Source organism: Mytilus californianus, unplaced genomic scaffold (genome assembly GCF_021869535.1).
Source record: "Mytilus californianus isolate M0D057914Y unplaced genomic scaffold, xbMytCali1.0.p SCAF_8, whole genome shotgun sequence".
NCBI classification, from domain to species: Eukaryota; Metazoa; Mollusca; class Bivalvia; order Mytilida; family Mytilidae; genus Mytilus; species Mytilus californianus.
The window spans coordinates 89,121,310-89,140,144 of record NW_026262734.1 but is presented as its reverse complement, the minus strand read 5'-3'; the positions used below and the strand labels follow the sequence as shown (position 1 = coordinate 89,140,144).

At 34.0% G+C, this 18,835-nt stretch overlaps 1 protein-coding gene across 2 annotated transcripts in view; it reads left to right on the top strand.

Annotated features, from left to right (window-relative positions):
- The first annotated feature begins 1,467 nt into the window (after positions 1-1,467).
- Positions 1,468-18,835, top strand: part of LOC127712498 (uncharacterized) — a 57,074-nt gene continuing 39,706 nt past the window's right edge. The window contains exons 1-2 of one of the 2 annotated variants that reach the window (XM_052218970.1): positions 1,468-1,552; positions 6,815-8,750. In XM_052218970.1, coding sequence (XP_052074930.1) covers positions 1,542-1,552; positions 6,815-8,723 — 1,920 coding nt within the window. In that variant the 5' untranslated portion in view covers positions 1,468-1,541 and the 3' untranslated portion in view covers positions 8,724-8,750. Of the gene's footprint in view, positions 1,553-6,814; positions 8,751-18,835 lie in introns of those variants that run through there. The other variant, XM_052218969.1, reaches the window with a different exon arrangement.

Here is an 18,835-nt window from a genome sequence, read left to right as displayed (position 1 = left end):
TGAACAGCAAGGTTAACTCCATTTATTACGGCGCCTAACTTCAAGTTCAAAACTTAAATGTGTAAATGTGTAACACTCAAAATCAACGAAGGAAAAATGTCAAAAATCAGTGAATGTACTGACAGATCGAAATTCCAAAGCGTAGGTAATAACAAACATTTTGTATTATATCGGACATTGTTTTGTTATTTCTTTTTACTGCTGACATTAGTTGTTATGTTATAACAAATAATTATTAACTTTGTATTATTGTTGACAATGCAAGATTCTTTTCGGATCTTTTCGGCGTACAGATCAGCAGATCATCAGCTGGTTGTCGAATTTTTTTACTATTACTACGCAGGCCTCATAGGGTTTTAGAGCGGGAAAAATACAGTAAAGTTGTGTTTTTTCTGTATTTCAAAGCAAAAAAAAATGTACAAAATGTGTTTCAAGATACACTTATAGTCCCGCAATTCGTGTAATTGTATTGTTCCTAAATCAAATACCAAATTTTGCAAATCACGTTATTCTTTTAGTGAACTAAAAAGTGTGAAATTCAATATCCCGAAAAATTCAAACATCAAAAATTGTACCTGCATTTAAATAATCTAGCTAGTCATTACCTATTTATCAAAATGTTGAATTTGTAAGTTTAACCACAATGCCGGATTTTTAAGCATCACAGTAACTTTTTTCCTGAAGTAAGTCTCGCTGATTGTAAATGACACGATACCAAAAGAGGACCGATGTTAAGTTTACAAGTAAGAAGGGGCGAGGGTGCTCTTCCAAATTTTCCATGAAATGTGGGGAGAAAAATGTTAGTTTCTGTTTATATGTAATCAACGTTGACATTATAGTTACAATGTGTGTGCATTTTTTTTTAAATTAGACCATGTGCAACAAGTGGTTAAAAATTTGATTTTGAATTTTGACCCCTTCACTCAAAAAGAACAGTGTAGCTATCTGAAATTTGAACAACATGACTGTAGCAGTTTGGAATACACAAACGATTGAAGTTTACGAATCACAAAAATGAAAAATAAATCAACTTTTTGCTTTACTTTTTTTAAGTCAAGAGTCGCGATCGATCATGTTGTTAAACACAATTTTAGTAAAAGCATGACTGTGAAATAAAATGAAAAAAAAAAATATTTAAAAATGAGGTGGCAAACTTAGCAACGTTTTGACTTGGACATGTAAAAATACTATGCATTAACTATATCATCAGCTCCCCTGTCCCCCCCCCCCCCCCCCCACCCCCCAACCCTTTTTAATCCGTCGTAATACATTCATTTTGTAAAACTAGAAAAAAAGCATCCACGTAATCATTGTATAGCATATACATGACTCGTGTTTGTAGAATTTATTTCTCCAACAAACTTTAATCACTGAAGTAAGTGTACTATTGACATTTATTTTATAAACACAATCTGTGACAAAATTTATGATATGGTTTGGTGATTGTTCGTATGTATATACGTCATACAATCTACAACATAATTCTACTTTCGATTCTGCATGTGTATATATATAACATTAATTTGTTGTAAATAAACAGAATGAGTAAAATGTAAGTAATATTAAATATATTATGTAGTTTATATTTATTTTCATGTTGAAAATTTATCATAACAATCAAGAAAATATGGATATCCTGACAAATGTACAAAATGGTACAATATATGTACTAGGCGAACCTTGATTAATGTTTTTGATGTTGAAAGTACATGTATTACAAAAATGAAGCAGAGTTTTAACTGCGGCTCGATGCATTCAATTAGATATGTGTAATATGGTCGAACATTCTTAACACGTCCTGTAAGAACCGATCTGAGGTCATACATAACAACATTTTGCATTCTACTTTCGTTTTAAAGTAATTTTCAGAAAATTGACAACCATACATGAAGTATGGTTTCAAAACCGTTTGAGACGAAAATTAATGATTATAATCATAGCTTTTCTCGATCAGGGATTATGAAAATAAGTGTCGGAAAATGAAATGGAAATATATGACAAGGTTGCTTATTGAATCATAATTATCTGAGTAATTATATTTCACAATCATAAGAAGATGTGTATGATGACAACTCTCTTCCGAAGACCAAATGATCGAAATATAAGTACAACTAAAGGTCACCGATTTTTTTTTTACAAATTATGCGGCAGATGCGATTAAAAATACAATTAAATCTATTTTGTTATTTAAATTAATATATGAAAAGGGTCACATATTAAAGAATAAACAAGGTAAGGATTCCTTTAGTTTCAATGGGGTCACCGCTTTTTAAATTATTTTCTAATATACATGCATTTTTCTATGCCAACAAATGGCAGACAAAGACGATATTTTGTGTTATTCTCGGAAACTGTGCGCTAGGTACCAGAAAAGGTCGAAGTCATTTAGGATAATGAACAAAAATTATTTTGGTCATATTTTAAAAAAAAAAAAAACGTCTTTTTGATTGTAAATGTCAGTGCATATAAGGTCATATTATCATAATCTAAAACTAGAAAAAAAAATGAAAGTTTCAAAAGCGGTTACATCATCGAGACTGTAGAAATGGTTAAACTTAATAGAATTTTTTGATTAGTAACAACCTTGTTTAAATTTATTTTGAATGGTACCTAATTTCCGGTGACGATGATAAACAGTGATAAAATTATCATTACTAAATATATTATTTGTTAAATTTTCTTCAGCTGTAATCTCTCTTGGTGTTCCCGGTTGAGTTTTACTCACACATTTTCCCTCTTTGGACACTTTGATATTCCATTTTCCTTGACACCTCACAAAACACATCCAATACGGGGAAAAGTACATTGTTAACACCGCAAAGTACTAAAAGGTATGCATTTTTAAAATCGAAATTATATGAAAAGGGTGTAATATGAGAATACAAGCGTCTCTACTATTAATTTAGTATTAAAGTACTCGCTCCACCCGAGTCCCGTAAGTGCTCAAATTTGGATGCACAATCCTAGGCCAAGTACGGGCAGTGAGTGCCACACTGTCTGCACTTAAATTGTCTGCCTCATCTAACTATTTTCCCGCCATTCATTCTGGTCGACCCAATTATGGAACACTGTTGTACGCCGATGATATTGCTTTAAGCCCCGGTCACAACAGACCGTACGATTTTTTGTCGTGGAAGATATATAAAATAGTTGTCGTGGCACTGTCGTGCAAAATGTCAAAAAAAAATTTCGAGTGGTCACATCAGCTACGACATCATGGACATGTCCACGCTGGTTCCACGATGGGTATACGACAGAAAAAAAAAGAATTGTAATTGTACTGTCGTGGGTTTGTCGCAAGTCGGTCGTGCGACAGTCGTGCCACAGTCGTACGACAATCGTGAGTTGAATGGGGCTGTTTTTCAGGTTTTAATGTCATGGGATGCGCGTGTTACTGTCGTCTCACTGTCGTGCCACTGTCGTACGACTGTCGTGCCACTGCCAGGCCTAATTCGCATGAAACAACGAAATCACCTGCAGATTCCCGCTCCAACTCTCGCATCAATTTACTATACTGCCCAAACATCATGATCAGTCGCCGTTCGATCCATGACCTAACCCACCTACGTAGGGCGTTTCGCCCGTTCCTATACTGTTCACGGGCTCGAATCAACGCTAACAGGACCATATTTTGCTCTTGTTGGAGTCTTGCAAGGCGCCTATTCAGCAGGGCCAAGCGTAATCGTTCTGGTGAAATAGCCATCCTCTTTAAACGGCAGACGGTATGTTTTTCCAAATATTCATTTCCGCCGACTTGTATTCTTTTAAATAAAACGAAAATATGTTGCACGACGAACGTACCACTGTCGTACGACAGACAATCAAATTTGGTATTCGTGAGACAGTCGTGCGATTGTATCACGAGTGTCTTGCGACAGTCGTGAGATTGTCGTTCGACAGTCGTACGATTTGTTTATTAGAATAGTTTATGTTGGTACCCACGACAATGTGTTTATCGCACGACAGTCGCACGACTGTGGTAAGACACTCTCACGACAGCCACAAGACAGTGACACGACAAAAAATCGTAGAGCAAAAAAGGTGCATGTCCAATTTTCGTCCCACGACACACGACAGCGCCACGATGCTCAAAAAATCGTGCGACTGTCGTACGACGATCACAGATTATTCAGCAGGGCCAAGCGTAATCGTTCTGGTGAAATAGCCATCCTCTTTAAACGGCAGACGGTATGTTTTTCCAAATATTCATTCCCGCCGAATTGTATTCCTTTAAATAAAACGAAAATATGTTGCACGACGAACGTACCACTGTCGTACGACAGACAATCAAATTTGGTATTCGTGAGACAGTCGTGCGATTGTATCACGAGTGTCTTGCGACAGTCGTGAGATTGTCGTTCGACAGTCGTACGATTGTTTTATTAGAATGGTTTATGTTGGTACCCACGACAATGTGTTTATCGCACGACAGTCGCACGACTGTGGTAAGACACTCTCACGACAGCCACAAGACAGTGACACGACAAAAAATCGTATAGAGCAAAAAAGGTGCATGTCCAATTTTCGTCCCACGACACACGACAGCGCCACGATGCTCAAAAAATCGTGCGACTGTCGTACGACGATCACAGATTACCCGCGATTTGACCAAATTTCATGTCGTGGCGCTGCATAGATGTGTTGTGGGTTCCTTGTGATTAGTGACTGAAACGAACGCGATATGCAAGTTGTTCTTGACGTACTTAATAAATGGTGTGAGAAATGGAGATTGAACGTTAATGGTGCAAAATCTAGTGTTATGAACTTCCGGAAAGGTCGAATTTCACGCACCAGTTCAACATTCAAAATTGGAAATGAACAACTACAATGAGCAATACAAGTACCCGGGCGTTATTTTTAGCGAGAATTTTAAGTATACTGCTGCAGCGGATGCATTTGCCAAAGTTGGTGGGAGAGCACTCAAAAGTTCATTCATACAAAGAAATTGGATTTAAAACCTTTGAAACTGTGTTTAACTTCTGTATCAGCCCTGTTTTTAGATTATTGCTCTGGTGTTTGAGGCTTCAATACTTATCATGGCATTGATATGATACAAAACAGAGCAGTACGTTATTTCTGGGGTTTGCATCGGTTTGAACACACTTTAGCATTAAAAATTTAAACAGTGAACTTGTCTGGTTACCAACAATTAACGCAGAGACATTGGTTAAATATGGTACGCCTATGGAACCGTCTCATTCTTGTGGACGACGAGAGACTCACAAAAAAAGTTTTCGAGTGGGAGTTTAAGTATAATGGATAATGGTGTACACAAGTTATGGACATCTTTAATAAACTTGGTTTAAGTAACCTCTATGAAACACAACAAACAGTGAACATACAAGAAGCTAAAGAAAACTTTTATGTTATACTGAGAGTGAATGGAAATACAAATCTGCTTTATCACCGAAACTACGAACATTTGTGACATTCAAAGAAAATTACGAACTAGAACAGTATATTACATCAAATCTGTCTAAACAAGAACGATCGGCTCTTTCCCAATTGAGATGTGGGATTCTTTCTGTACGCATTGAGACTGGAAGGTTCCGTAACGAAGCGCTGCCAGACCGAATATGTGTACTGTGTGAAAAACAAGAGGTCGAAGATGAAAAACATGTTATGTTAAACTGTCCATGCTATGACAAACTTTGCCAAAAATTCTACCTATGGCCGCATTAGCCAATTTTAGTGACAATAGCGAAAAACTTATTCATTTACTGAAACACTATCAAATTCCAACTGCAAAATTTGTAAATTCAGCATTCACTCATAGAAAAAAACAACTTTACGTCTAATTCTGTTTTTTTATTTTGTAAACTTTTACGTTTCCGAATATGATATAATATTGCTAAAGTGACATATAGATCCAATGGGCCGGGTGTAAATATAAAATTGCTATTTATATAATTGTATAAATGTATGTTATGATACAAATGTCACTATAATAAATAATTACTTACTTACTTACTTACTTACTAATTTTTTTTTCCTAGATTTGTATAAAATATTTGTCACTGAACGTTAAAAAAACAGCAAATAAATCATTATCTCTCACAAAAACATCATCATCTTTCTGACATTTTCATGCACCACTTAGGGGCATTATGTTTTTTTGGTCTGTGCGTCCGTTCTTCCGGCCGTCCGCCTGTCCCGCTTCAGGTTAAAAGTTGTTGGTTGTTGTATACTGGAAAGGCATTTTACTTTGCAGCAGACAACCTTTAGTCAATTCCCTAAAGAGTTATTGCAAAGGCTCTCAACGTGCAGAAAGTGGTACACTCTCTTAACGAGGAAACGGATTTAATGTACTCATTCTTACCGGACGTGGCTGCGTACTTGAACATACCGCATAGCAAATGTACGCCCCATTTTGGCAAGCGTTATTGCCGATCTGAAATGCGACCATAATTCTATTCCTAAGTTGTCTTAAAAGTTCAATCCAGTTGATGAGTCAAAAAATGATTTCAGAAAATGTTGGCAAATGAGCATTTCAGTATAGCTAACAATAATCAAGTTACGTGAAGATTTCAATGATATGGAATGATCAGTTGAGGATGATAATACAAAAAAAAAACAGGTTGTCTTGGAAAAACACCTTAAACAAAATCTAAATAACGAAAAGACAACGGGCCACAAAATACACAAAAGAAAAATACCAAACGAAGCCATATAGCAACATTGTAATCTAAATAATTGTAAGAAAGGTTTTTTTTATATTTGTTTTTGCAGTTGCTAGCAAATTTTTAGATTTCATGAGTTTCCTCTTATGTTGGAAGACAAATTTCCAGTAAAACAAATATTTATTCTTTTTCAGAATGCAGAGACGACTTGCGGATAATATAGCATCTGACCATTTGTCTTGTCCTATATGTAAAGACCCTTTGCAAGACCCAAAACTACTACCATGTGACCATACGTTATGTTGTGAATGTTTGACCCAGCTGATACATTCGTCAAGACGTTATAACAAATTCTCATGCCCCGTGGACCGACGAGAGATTACAGCGCCATCTTATAATATATCAGCAGAGGAATGGGCTAATTCTTTTCCATCAAACGATTTAGCTATAGTGTTGCTTCATGCTATTGCAGGTGATGTCACAACGCAGGCAAAATCTAAAAATGCGATACTTTGTACCGAACACCCTCAGAATGTTTGTGACTTTTTCTGTTTTGGGTGTTATCAGATTATATGTTCCGAATGTGCTGTCGAGAATCACAGGAATACCGAATGTGATTGCAAAAATTTCAAAAAATGTGCCGACTTAGCAAGGGAGAAATTGGGAAATGCATCTGACGAAATAGAAAATTTAATCAGTCATGGACAAGAAATCGTCACTAAAGAGATTGGAAAAGATCAACTCGTACTGCAATCCAGGCAGCAGATTAAAGATACCATTCTTAGATTGAAGTCCATCGTTTATAATTTTGAGAAAATGGTAAATCGAAAAAGTTTGGACCTATTAAACAAAGTTGAAAGCGTTGTAAACGTAGAACAACTACAGAAAAAAACGGAAGAAATTGTTCAAGATTTGAAACAAGTCCGTGATGAAATAGAATATTCAAAATCTCAAACTTCAATCAAGGATATGTTAACCGTTTTATCAAATGTCCCGGAAAATCTGAAGAAAAATACTGATCGGTTCAATTCACTTGGAGTATCCGATGACCCAATTGAGATAAAACTTGAACTAAATGAAACGTTTTTGAATTTGTGTGACACACTTGTGGATCAAACCATAGGAACAGTTCATGTCGTTCGTGCGGATAAATTATATTTCGAAGACACGGAGGCTACAGTATGCAACCAGCGAATTAAATTTTCATCAAATGTTTTACCTTCTCGTGCACTTGAACTTGAACCATTTCTCCAGATTAAAGATGAGCCAAGTGGACAAGAGAATAAGATTGTTGCAAGATTTACGGGTTTAACACTTCACGGACATGCAATAATTGCCATTGACAATGCAAACTTTAAGGTAAAAAGATTCCGAGACACTATTAAAGATTATTTCATTGATGAAATTTCAATACCAGGTGTATACGATATTACCAATATTCATGAAAACGACGATGTCTTAGTTACTTCCCCTGGGACACAATCGCGTCTATTTCGATTATCAACTTACAAGAGTTTGAGCATAATTTCAGAGACAGTAACTGATAAGGCCTATTATAATATTTCGCGTTTGCCAGATTCTGCGTTCGCAGTCATTTGTCACTCAAGACCTAGTAGTGCTTCCAAAAAGAGAGCTAATTTTGATTGGTCACGTGGGGTAACGTCACATATTGATATCATCAACGTCGATGGAAATGTTTTAAAACATTTTAGTGAATCCTTTCTTTGTGAACCAACCGAATTCGGTGATCCCTTTATTATGCCTCTAAAAAGTATGTGTTGTCTTCCGAATGGGACAATAGTAGCTAGCATTGAAACAAAAACACACAGTTTTATCTCTTGCATTAACCAAAACGGACGGGTCAAATGGACATACAATTTAAATGACACTTCAGAAGGCGTTAGTTTTTATGATGGTAAAATATATGTGTTCCTTCGGGAATCTCAGGTAGTGCGTGTTCTGTCGGTTGAGGGTGGTTTGAAACCAACGTCCACCTTTAGACTTCCTCATTACATTGGTGACGGCAGTAGTTTAATCGTTTGCAGAAATCTTTTGACAGTGATAGACAAAACTAGTTCAATAAAACTATATAAATTACAATGATAGAAATGAATAAATGTTTAATATAGACGTATTGTTTATCTGTAGTCAAGTAAATAAGTTAAACAGATGTAGATGTATATGACTACTAAACTACTAAACCTAAATATATTTGCATATAAACAATACCAGAACAATCTGTTTAGAATTTGTAGCAAAGAGTTTAACTCAAAATAAGATTTCCGAATACATGTGCGAGAGCAACACTTCATCTCCATTTCTAACCGTGCTCTGTTTAATATCAGCAAACCAACAGCATTTAATAAAATAACATTTCGGAAATAGTATGTTATATTTATATATTTATATAAACGGATATACTTGTTTAAATAAAAAAAATATATTCTTTTCCTCGAATGTGACCTACCGAATTAAACTTATCGCCGGGTTTTTACTTACACGAGCATTATGACGGGTGTCACATGTGGAGCAGGATCCGCTTACCTTTCCGCAGAAGCTGCCATCATCCCCGTTTTTGATTGGGTTATTGTTACCCAGTCTTTAGTTTTCCTTGGTGTGTTTTGTATACTGTAAACAGTTGTTTATCTTTTGGTCTTTTTTTCTTTCTTTTTTTTTTGCCACGGCGTTAAATTGCCAGTTTATTTTCGATTTATAAGTTTGAATGTCCATTTGGTATTTTTCGATTCTCTTGCAGCTATAAGGGTCTTTGTCTTCGCTGCGAGGAAAAATAACGGAGTTCGAAATATAGGAATGCTGATAAAGCGACGAGGACGGCGTTAGCTCAATGCAAAAAAAAATGATAAATCTGACAGTAGAAGACCTAGATATTTATACAGGAACCATGTTTGAAAATGTTTTATGTTATGAAGTTCAGTCTTTCATATGTCCATTGTCCTTGACCATATTTTGTTGGATTGGTGACTGCTTAAAAATGTTAAGGTTTTTTTCAAAAGATTTTTTTCTTCTCCACTTATTATTAGAAATCGGGTAACTTATTTTGGTATCCTGGGATCCTTGCAAGGTCTGTATGTCTGTGTCAGACAGGGTTCACCTATCCATGGTTTCATTTATGAATCAGTGAACATTGTTTTAAGTGTTCGTTGTCAAGTTTGTTAATTAGATACTTTAAGCGACACGTCAAACTATATTTGATGTATGGAATGATTATGTGCACATGTCCGTCTGGGCGGTTCCATCTCATCTTGACCTCATTTTTGGTTTACAGTTCAACGATAAGGTATTTTGATTTCATCTGTTTCATAAGCAAACGGGTCAACTATATTTGCATTTTGGGTGCATGGGATGATTGTAAGGTTAATGTATTTGACAGACAGAGTTCATATAATCTTGACCTCATGTTCCTGGTTCTTTGGTCAATTACAAATTTTTTATGGCTCGTTAGTGGATAAAGGATTTGATGATAAATATTTTGTAAGATACCTTAAGCAAAGGTCAGCTGTATTTGTTGTATGGGATGATTGCAACGTGTATGTGTGTCTGGCTTTGAGCTACTTAACATATTTTATTTGCCATGTTTCAGTTTGCTACCCTGCTCGACAGAGTCAGGGGTATTTAGAAACCCTCATGTCTTTCTGTCTGTTCATCAGGCATACCTTTGATTACCAGCTAATAAATAGAAAATCGTGTTTTGAAATTTATTGAAAATATATAACCGAATATGTTCGACCATTATTGACAGCTTAAGATTGATTTTCGTAGTTATTGCTTTTACCGTTCCAGATTTACAGTACTTGATTGTAGAAAAAAAATTGAGTCAATATTAACAACCCCTTTCGGAAATTGATTAAATTTTTATGGAATGTACGATGTATTAGACCACTAAACAGACGGATCTTCTCAAAAATTAAAAAATTCAGCTAAAATTATACCCTTTCTTATATGAGTTTAATTTTTCATTCCTTTAAAAGTTTAAATAACTACTAGCTTTTTTGCTTGTTTGTCTGAACATTAGTAGTCATGTGAGCACCTGACTTGAACATAAATTAAGACACCATTCAGGTAAGGTCTGTTTCTATGGTCATCATTGTCCTCAATAGTTATTGTCATATTTATATAGACAAATTGAACTACAAGGCTTTGAACTATGGAAAAATATTACTATTAGTACACCACATCTTATAAAATTTCACAATATGATGCTACAGAAACAAAACCACGATCTCCTAGTTACTGCGGGCGGGGATGTTTGTGTCGCTAGCCGTTGTTAGATTTGTTACTCAGTTACACGTACTATAATCATGATAAGCAATGGATAAATTGTATTTGGTTTATGTAAGTGCTTATATGGTGTTCATGGTTGTCTTGGTTGGATCACCTGACCTTTATTTTCATGGTTCATTTTTCAATTAAGAGTTTTCATGGTTCATTGGTCAGTTATAAGTTTTCATGATTAAGTCCGTTTTGCCGATACTATAAGCAATATTTCAACTTTATGTGGGGTATGGAATGATTGTAAGTCAACTTGTCTGTCTGGCAGGGTGTAGTTTTTTATGTTTCACTAGTCTATGTTACGTCTTTATGGATAGATCTTTTTCTCGTATACTATAAGCAATTTGTCAACTATTTTTGGTAAAAAAAGAGGCGGAAGATGTCAAGGGTACATAAAAACTCATTTTAGTAAGTCAAAAGAAAGAATGACAATATAATGGCAATTCAAATGACGAAGAAACAAGCATCGGTCTACAAAACAATCAATAGAATACAAAAGTGTGAACAAAACTAACCACACAAAAAGCGGGGTGATCTCATGTGTTCATTAAGGCTAAATATTTACTGCTCCACACGGGAAATCGTCGTGTTGTTAATGATATTAACATACTCAGTGTTAAGAGGACTTAGACAATTGGAACATATCCGTTATCTTCTGTGGGAACTTTTTTCAGAAGTCATATATGCCACTGACATCAGTTGACATTCATATAACGGTTTGTGTTGATTTGAAAAGTGCATTAAGAGTAATTAACAAAGATTTGCCCCTTTTCCGATTTTCATCATCTTCCGGATTACGTCTAAATGTATTTTTTTTTTTTGGTTTTTTTTTTGGTTTTTTTTTTTTGTATCAGATAAAAAGATTCAGCATACAAAATATTTTAAACGGCAAATGCAAGACTTGTTGTGTTTTATAATTACTGAAAAAAATAAAGAGTTGACAGGAATGGCTCATAAATAAAAATAAAACCCTCAAAAGGTACTAACAATACTATACTAAGTCAAACTTCAAGACACAAGAGCTAATGCAAATTTATATTCTCATTTAGAAATTAAAAAAAAATGAATTATTGATGTAAAAAACGAACAGTTAAACTGATTGTGTAATTGGTTTTTTTTTTGCGTAACGTCCAGTGGCAAGTATATCATGCATGCTCAAGACGCGAGGTAATTAACAATAAATACAATAGATAGTTTGTGCATTAGAGGCTGTCATGGCTGAAGATGAGAGAAATTTGGACTGCCACTGTCAAAAAGATGGTATATTTGATACGGACAGAAATCTTGCATTGTATACTTTGCAATTGACCAAGACGTTTTGTCTTGATGTTGACCGGACCTGACTGCGTACTTGTACATCCTGCACAGTCAAACGGACTCCATCATTTGGCAAGAGTTTTACTGCCGGTAACAGGAAGAAGACCTAATTGACCATATTTTTATTCCACCGTTACCCTTTGTTGGTTTAACTGATGCATGATAAATATCTTCAAGAAACCAGTAAAACCTTGATGTATGTTTTGTCAAACTGTAGTACAGAAAATCTTAAGAGTATTGTTTTAATCTTGAAAACTTTTCGGAATTTTCATTTCTCAATTCTCTTCAACTTCGTCATCTATTTTGCCTTTTTAACAGTTTGACTCGAGAGTGACTGATGAATCTTTTGAAGACGAAACGCGCATAATTTTTATCCTGATATCTATGATGAATTTATTGACCTCAAAGTATATAATGTAATTCATTTCATATTGCACGCGTAGTCGATTTCGACAAAAATAATAGTCACAAAAAAAAATGTTTCATGCATTCAAAGATCGTTCTATCAATTTAATATGTATCTTAGTATGATTTTATGTTCAATGTTGAATAGAATCTGATACATTGTGATGTTACATCACAATTTCTAGTGATTTGAAATTTAATAGATAAGTGTTTGATACAAACATATATTATGCAATGCAACAAATTACACCGCCTAAAGACCTTTCAAAGAGTTGCTATACGCGTACGGTTTTTAAATGTGCAGGGAGCGCTGGACTCATTCTCTATAAGGCCTCAGATTAAAAGGCTCAATTTCGGAAAGACGTGGCACCGTATTCATACATCCGGCACAATAAAAAGGACGGGCCCTCATGCTAGATCTGTACTGACGGACGAGCAAAGGCCAAGGCCAGGTGACATGCTTCTACATGCCAAATTAATACCTGGGGTCACTCAGGTGATTAACGTGTAAAATACGAAGTAATGTATATTTTTCATTTTAATAAATTTGTAAGTAGAAAGTGGAGACTTTAGCATATTAGCAACTTTATCAATGCAAGATCTTCTATAGTTCACATTTGTATGTTCCTGTTCCAAATCAGTAACCTGATACGAAGTCATTCAATGTTTTTTGTTATTTCAATTTGGTGTTTATGCATGGCAAATTTGTCTTAATAACTTTAATAGACTTGTTGCTCAGTGGTTTTCGTTTGTTGGTGTGGTTCATAGGTGTTTCTCGTTTTTTATATAGATTAGTCCGTTGGTTTTCCTGTTTGATTCGTTTTACACTAGTCATTTTTGGGGCTCTTTATACATGTAGATTGATGTTTGGTGTGAGCCAAGGCTCTGTGTTGAAGGCCGTTCTTTGACTTATAATTGTTAACGTTTTATACATAATGACTTGGATGGAGAGTTGTCTCAATGGCACTCATAGCACATATTCTTATTTATATTTGACGGTTTAGATCTTGATATATTGTAACAACATTAGTCTTTTTTATTCCTTTTTCGTTGGGTTTCTGTCTCCGCTTCTCCTTTTCTATCTATTGATAAAAACGGTGTAGCTTTGGTGTATGCAGTTTGTGGCAATATGCAAAAGTTCTGAGTTTTGAACAAACGTCCATTAATATTCAACGTCATTTACATGTAATTTAATCATTCACAAATTCAAAGGACTTATAATAAAACTTAAATATTTAAACGACTTTAAACTTTAATATGCGTTTGTGAATCCTTCTAGAACTTTTTAAGTTTTGCCCCCATCTATATGCACCAGGCATACCTGCCTTTTTTGTCATTTGTAAAGTTTAGGCACGTCCTAAACATGCATGAACTATTTGTTATTGGACCTTTAGCAACAAAAATCAGTAAATCGATATATATAGTATATATTAATCATAGCATTTGTGAATTTTTACTGGACGCTATTGATAAAATGTTTTTAAGAAAAAAAAATCTTTTAAAAACGAAAATTTTAAACAAAACAACATCGGGGACCACTTACTATGTATTGAGTGGTAGGTGTGAGCCAATGAAATAGGTAGCTTTTAAAAGCTTCATAATAGATGATGATGTTGAAAAATTAAGATTAAATATATGATAAGATTACTGATTGTATCATATGTATCCGCATGTTTGCTGCAATTAAACCAATAGTCATAAATACATACAGATATTTAACAAATCTATATTTACTCTTCATGGATACGATGTTTTTAATATTTAAATGGATAAAAAGGGTTCGGTTCTTACTGTCTCCGCTGTTGACCCGTGCTACAAAAGGATTGAAGTGAAAATAAAACAAAAAAGGTTTTAATATAACGTACGGAGAGAACTTAAGATTCATTATGTGTTTGATTTTTCTTCTTTTTATTATGAAATGGACCAAAGACTATCATCCTACAAATATACATTATTTATGAATAATATCGTTATTCAAATTTAAAAAAAAGTGTCTTAAAACCATAATGCGAGACATAGTTTTACAAAAGAAAATAAACTGTTTATTCTTTACCAAAGCATTATGTTTATCGCGAGAAGTGTCAGGTCTCGTTTCTCTTGACTCATTAGTAAACACACTTATCAAAGGGATACCATACTTCAAATGATTCCATATTTTTACTTACGGGTTGTCTCTCCTCATACATTTAATTAACATATAACTCGTATTTAAAAAAAAAAAACAATCAGTAAAACGTTATTTGATATATGTACTGGCAAATTTCCCTATATTCATAATGAAATCACTGAAGTAAAACTTCCCAACTTTATATAGATTTTAACACAATCCTGTGGCCATAGTTTAAGTGGTATATATACGTCATATAATCATATGGTTTTCTAAATTTAAACTATATTCAACAAAACTTAGTTTAATCTTAAAGAAATAATACCATACATTAGTTTGATTTTGTATTGTATTCCTTACTATACTTTACGCTGGATGAGTAAAATGTAAGTATCACAATCCAAATACATACTTTTCATGTATTTCTTTGTATGAAATTGATCTTAATCTTACAAAAATAATAACTAACATTAGCTTTCATTCTACCATGAGTTTTTTACTCTATAACCTGAATGTTATAACAACATACAAAGGTGAATGGTTTCGATTTTGTACTGAATGCCTTGGGGGTAATTAAGTTATACTGAGTAAAATGCAAGTAAATCAAAATACATGTATTTTTTTGTTCTGTTTCTGTGTAGAATATTAAACATAATCTTCATGAAAAAATAACAAACAGACACAATTTATGTATCTAATAAACATTATAATTGATTATTGTGTCTAGTATTGAATTTTAGTTCATAATGAAAAAGATCGAATTAGATGTCCGTTTTTTGTTGTTGCTTGTTTAACGTCCAGTGTACAATATTTCATTCATATTCAGGAAAAGAACTACTAAATTGCATAAATCCACATTATTTGGGCTCTGCTTTATACTATTGTTTCATTGGCAATCATTCCACATCACCTTATTTTATAAGTAGGATATCAATTATTATTGTGTATTAACTTCTGTGACATTGGACCTCTGGTGGAGAGTTGTCTCATTGGCAATCATACCACATCTTCCTATTTTTGTATGAAAGTAGGTCGACTTGGAAGAAGAAGGAAGGATGGGAAAATTTGATCATACTTTAAAAAGAGAGCGCGTTAGATAGGGGTAGTAGTTTAGTCTCACACCTTGCTACGAGATAAGACCCACTCCATGCCGTAAGAATTTTTAGAATAGAGAATAATGGCTATTAAGAATAAAAAAAAAAGCGAAAAAAAGACAAACAAAATAAAGAATAGAGGAACATGAGATGAAAAGTATAAAGAATAACTGTGGAAAATAAAAGAATTGGTTATAAAATACTGATTACAGAAATATTTTTGTTTCAATTTTTTAGAGGGATCGAGGCAATATGCATAAAGTACCTTAGTTTTAATCGACCTTACTTTTGCATGTATCCACATGTCTTTTGTGTATTTGTTTTTTGATACTCGATAAATAATTTAGCTCCCAGTCACAAAACACACGGAGTTTAAAATACTTGTATTTCATTGTTTTTTTTACGTCCAGTGGCATATGTTTCACACACATTCACAATAAGGACATGACAATTAACATACAATAGATAGGTTCTGAAAAGTGAGTCTACTGGTGATGAAGAGTGGGATATCTAGATAGCCACCGGAAAGAAAGAGACTAAAGATCTACATAATTATTTAGTACATAAAATGGATTTTAGAAACTCTTGGAACTATTCTGTGTCTCTTTTAAACGACAAAACTGTTTCATTGTCCCCAAATACTAGTTGACTTTGTTATACACATGTATGCATATCGTTGCCCTTCGTTTTTTTTTTGTAGATAGTTTGTCACAGTAGTAAGCTTTGAACATCTTCTTATCTTTATTTTTGTCTTGATTTTTCGAAGGATCAGGTACCCTATGTATAAAAACATACAATGATTATGCATTAATCCATCTTTAAAGAAAATTATAATTAACTGACAACATAAATTGCGGAAAAGCAGTGGGGTCTTTTTGTGTTATGTAATAAACGTATTCCGAGTTTGCAAAATGTGCAGAAAAGTAATACGTCCGAGTTTGAAAAAATCCTTTAGTCCTGTGTAAAAAAAAGAAAGCATATGGGTAACATAATTCGAAAAAGAAAAAAACTCAAAAATATAAAACGAATAACAACAAAACACTATCAAGCTCAATTCAATAAAAAAAAAAAAAAAAGAGGTGGAAGATACCAAAAACGGAGCATTAAAACTCTTAAGTCGAAGAGAGATTAACAAATCCATGACAAAAAAAGAAAAACAACAGTCTGCAAAAACCGGCACATACACCAAAGACTGTGTTACACTAACAGTACCAAAAACCGGGGTATTCTCAGGTGTTCACTTTTTGTGGATTCTGCTCCAGATCTGCACCCGTCGTGCTGTAAAAGCGTTCAATCAACTTGACCGAATCATATATTTTAACGATATATACTAAAGATTTGCGCACGTTCAACCCTTAATTTTATAACCCTTTAAAATTACATTAAGAAGCTTTCAATTCTGATATAATAACATATTTATTCTTTCACAATGAAATTACGAATTCAATTACGCCTTTCGTTTTTTTTTTTTCTATGCATTGTTTAAACGTTGTCACGTAAGGCACGTAAAGTCATAGAAGATGCATATTTTTTGCAAAATGCAATGCAGGTTTTGAATGCTTTGTCCAATTAAAATAACGGAATATTATGAAACTTCTCTGTTATGTTATTGTTTAGGAATATGTAATACTATGTATTCTGTGCAAAATTGTAAAAGCTGCGGATTTCACTATTTTATGTTTGAGAATATTTCTAAATTATATTATTAAATTGTATTCCTTCACAGAATGCAGGGAAGACTTGCAGATAATATAACATCTGATCATATATCTTGTCATATATGTAGAGACACTTTAAAAGACCCAAAATTATTACCATGTGACCATTCGATATGCTGTGAATGTTTAACCCATACGGACAAGACATTGTCACCAAAGAGATCGAGCAAGCGAATCAAATTTTCTTCAGACGTTTAACCTCTTCGTGCATTTGGACTTGAACCGTTCCTAGCGATTCAAGTTGAACCGAGTGGGTTAGAAAACAAAATTACTGCAGGATTCACAGGTTTAGTTCTTCACGGACATTCGATAATTGCTATAGACAAACTTTAAGGTACAAAGATTCAGAGACACTGTCGAAAATCAGTTCATTGATGAAGTTTCGATTCCATGTCTATACGACATTACCAATATTCATGAAAACGACGATCTTTTGGTTACTGCCCCTGGGAAACAATCGCGTCTTATCCATTTATCAACTTATAACAGTTTGAGTATAATATCCGAAAAAGTAACCGATCTGCGTACTTTAATATTTCGCAGTTGCCAGATCATTCGTATGCAGTTATGTGTCATTCAAGTCCAATCTTTTTTTTTCCAAAAAAAAGGGTTCACTTTGATTGATCGCGAGGGGTAACGTCGCAGATTGACATCATCGACGTCGATGGAAATGTTCTTAAGCATTTTAGTGAAGCATTTTTTTGTGAACCAAACGAATTTGGTGATCCTTTTATCATGCCTCTTACATTTGTAAAATATGTGTTGTCTTCCAAATGGGGCTATAGTAGTTAGCATTGAAACTAAAACCAACAGTTTCATTTCTTGCATAAATCAAAGTTGACTCGTCAAATGGACATACGATTTAAATGACACCCAGAAGTCGTTTGTTTTTATGATGGTAAAATATATGTATTCTTACGCGAATCAAAAGTAGTGTGTTCTGTCGGTTGATGGGGATTTCAAACCAGTGTCCACCTTAAGACTCACTAATTACTTCGGTGACGGAAATAGTTTATTCGTTGTTCGAAATCTATAATCTGTAAAAGATAAAACAAATTTAATTAGAATGTATAAATCACAATGTTAGAAATAAATATATGTACTATTATTATTACTTATTAGAGGGCATTGTAGTCGAACCAAATAGAAGTTGAGCAAATGAAATTTCAATTATGTCTAACTTTTAATACCATAAATTATATATAAACACAGTCAAACGTATGTGCAAAAATCCTTTTTGTTGTTTATTGGTAAAGTAACGATAAAATGATAGGTACGTATTAA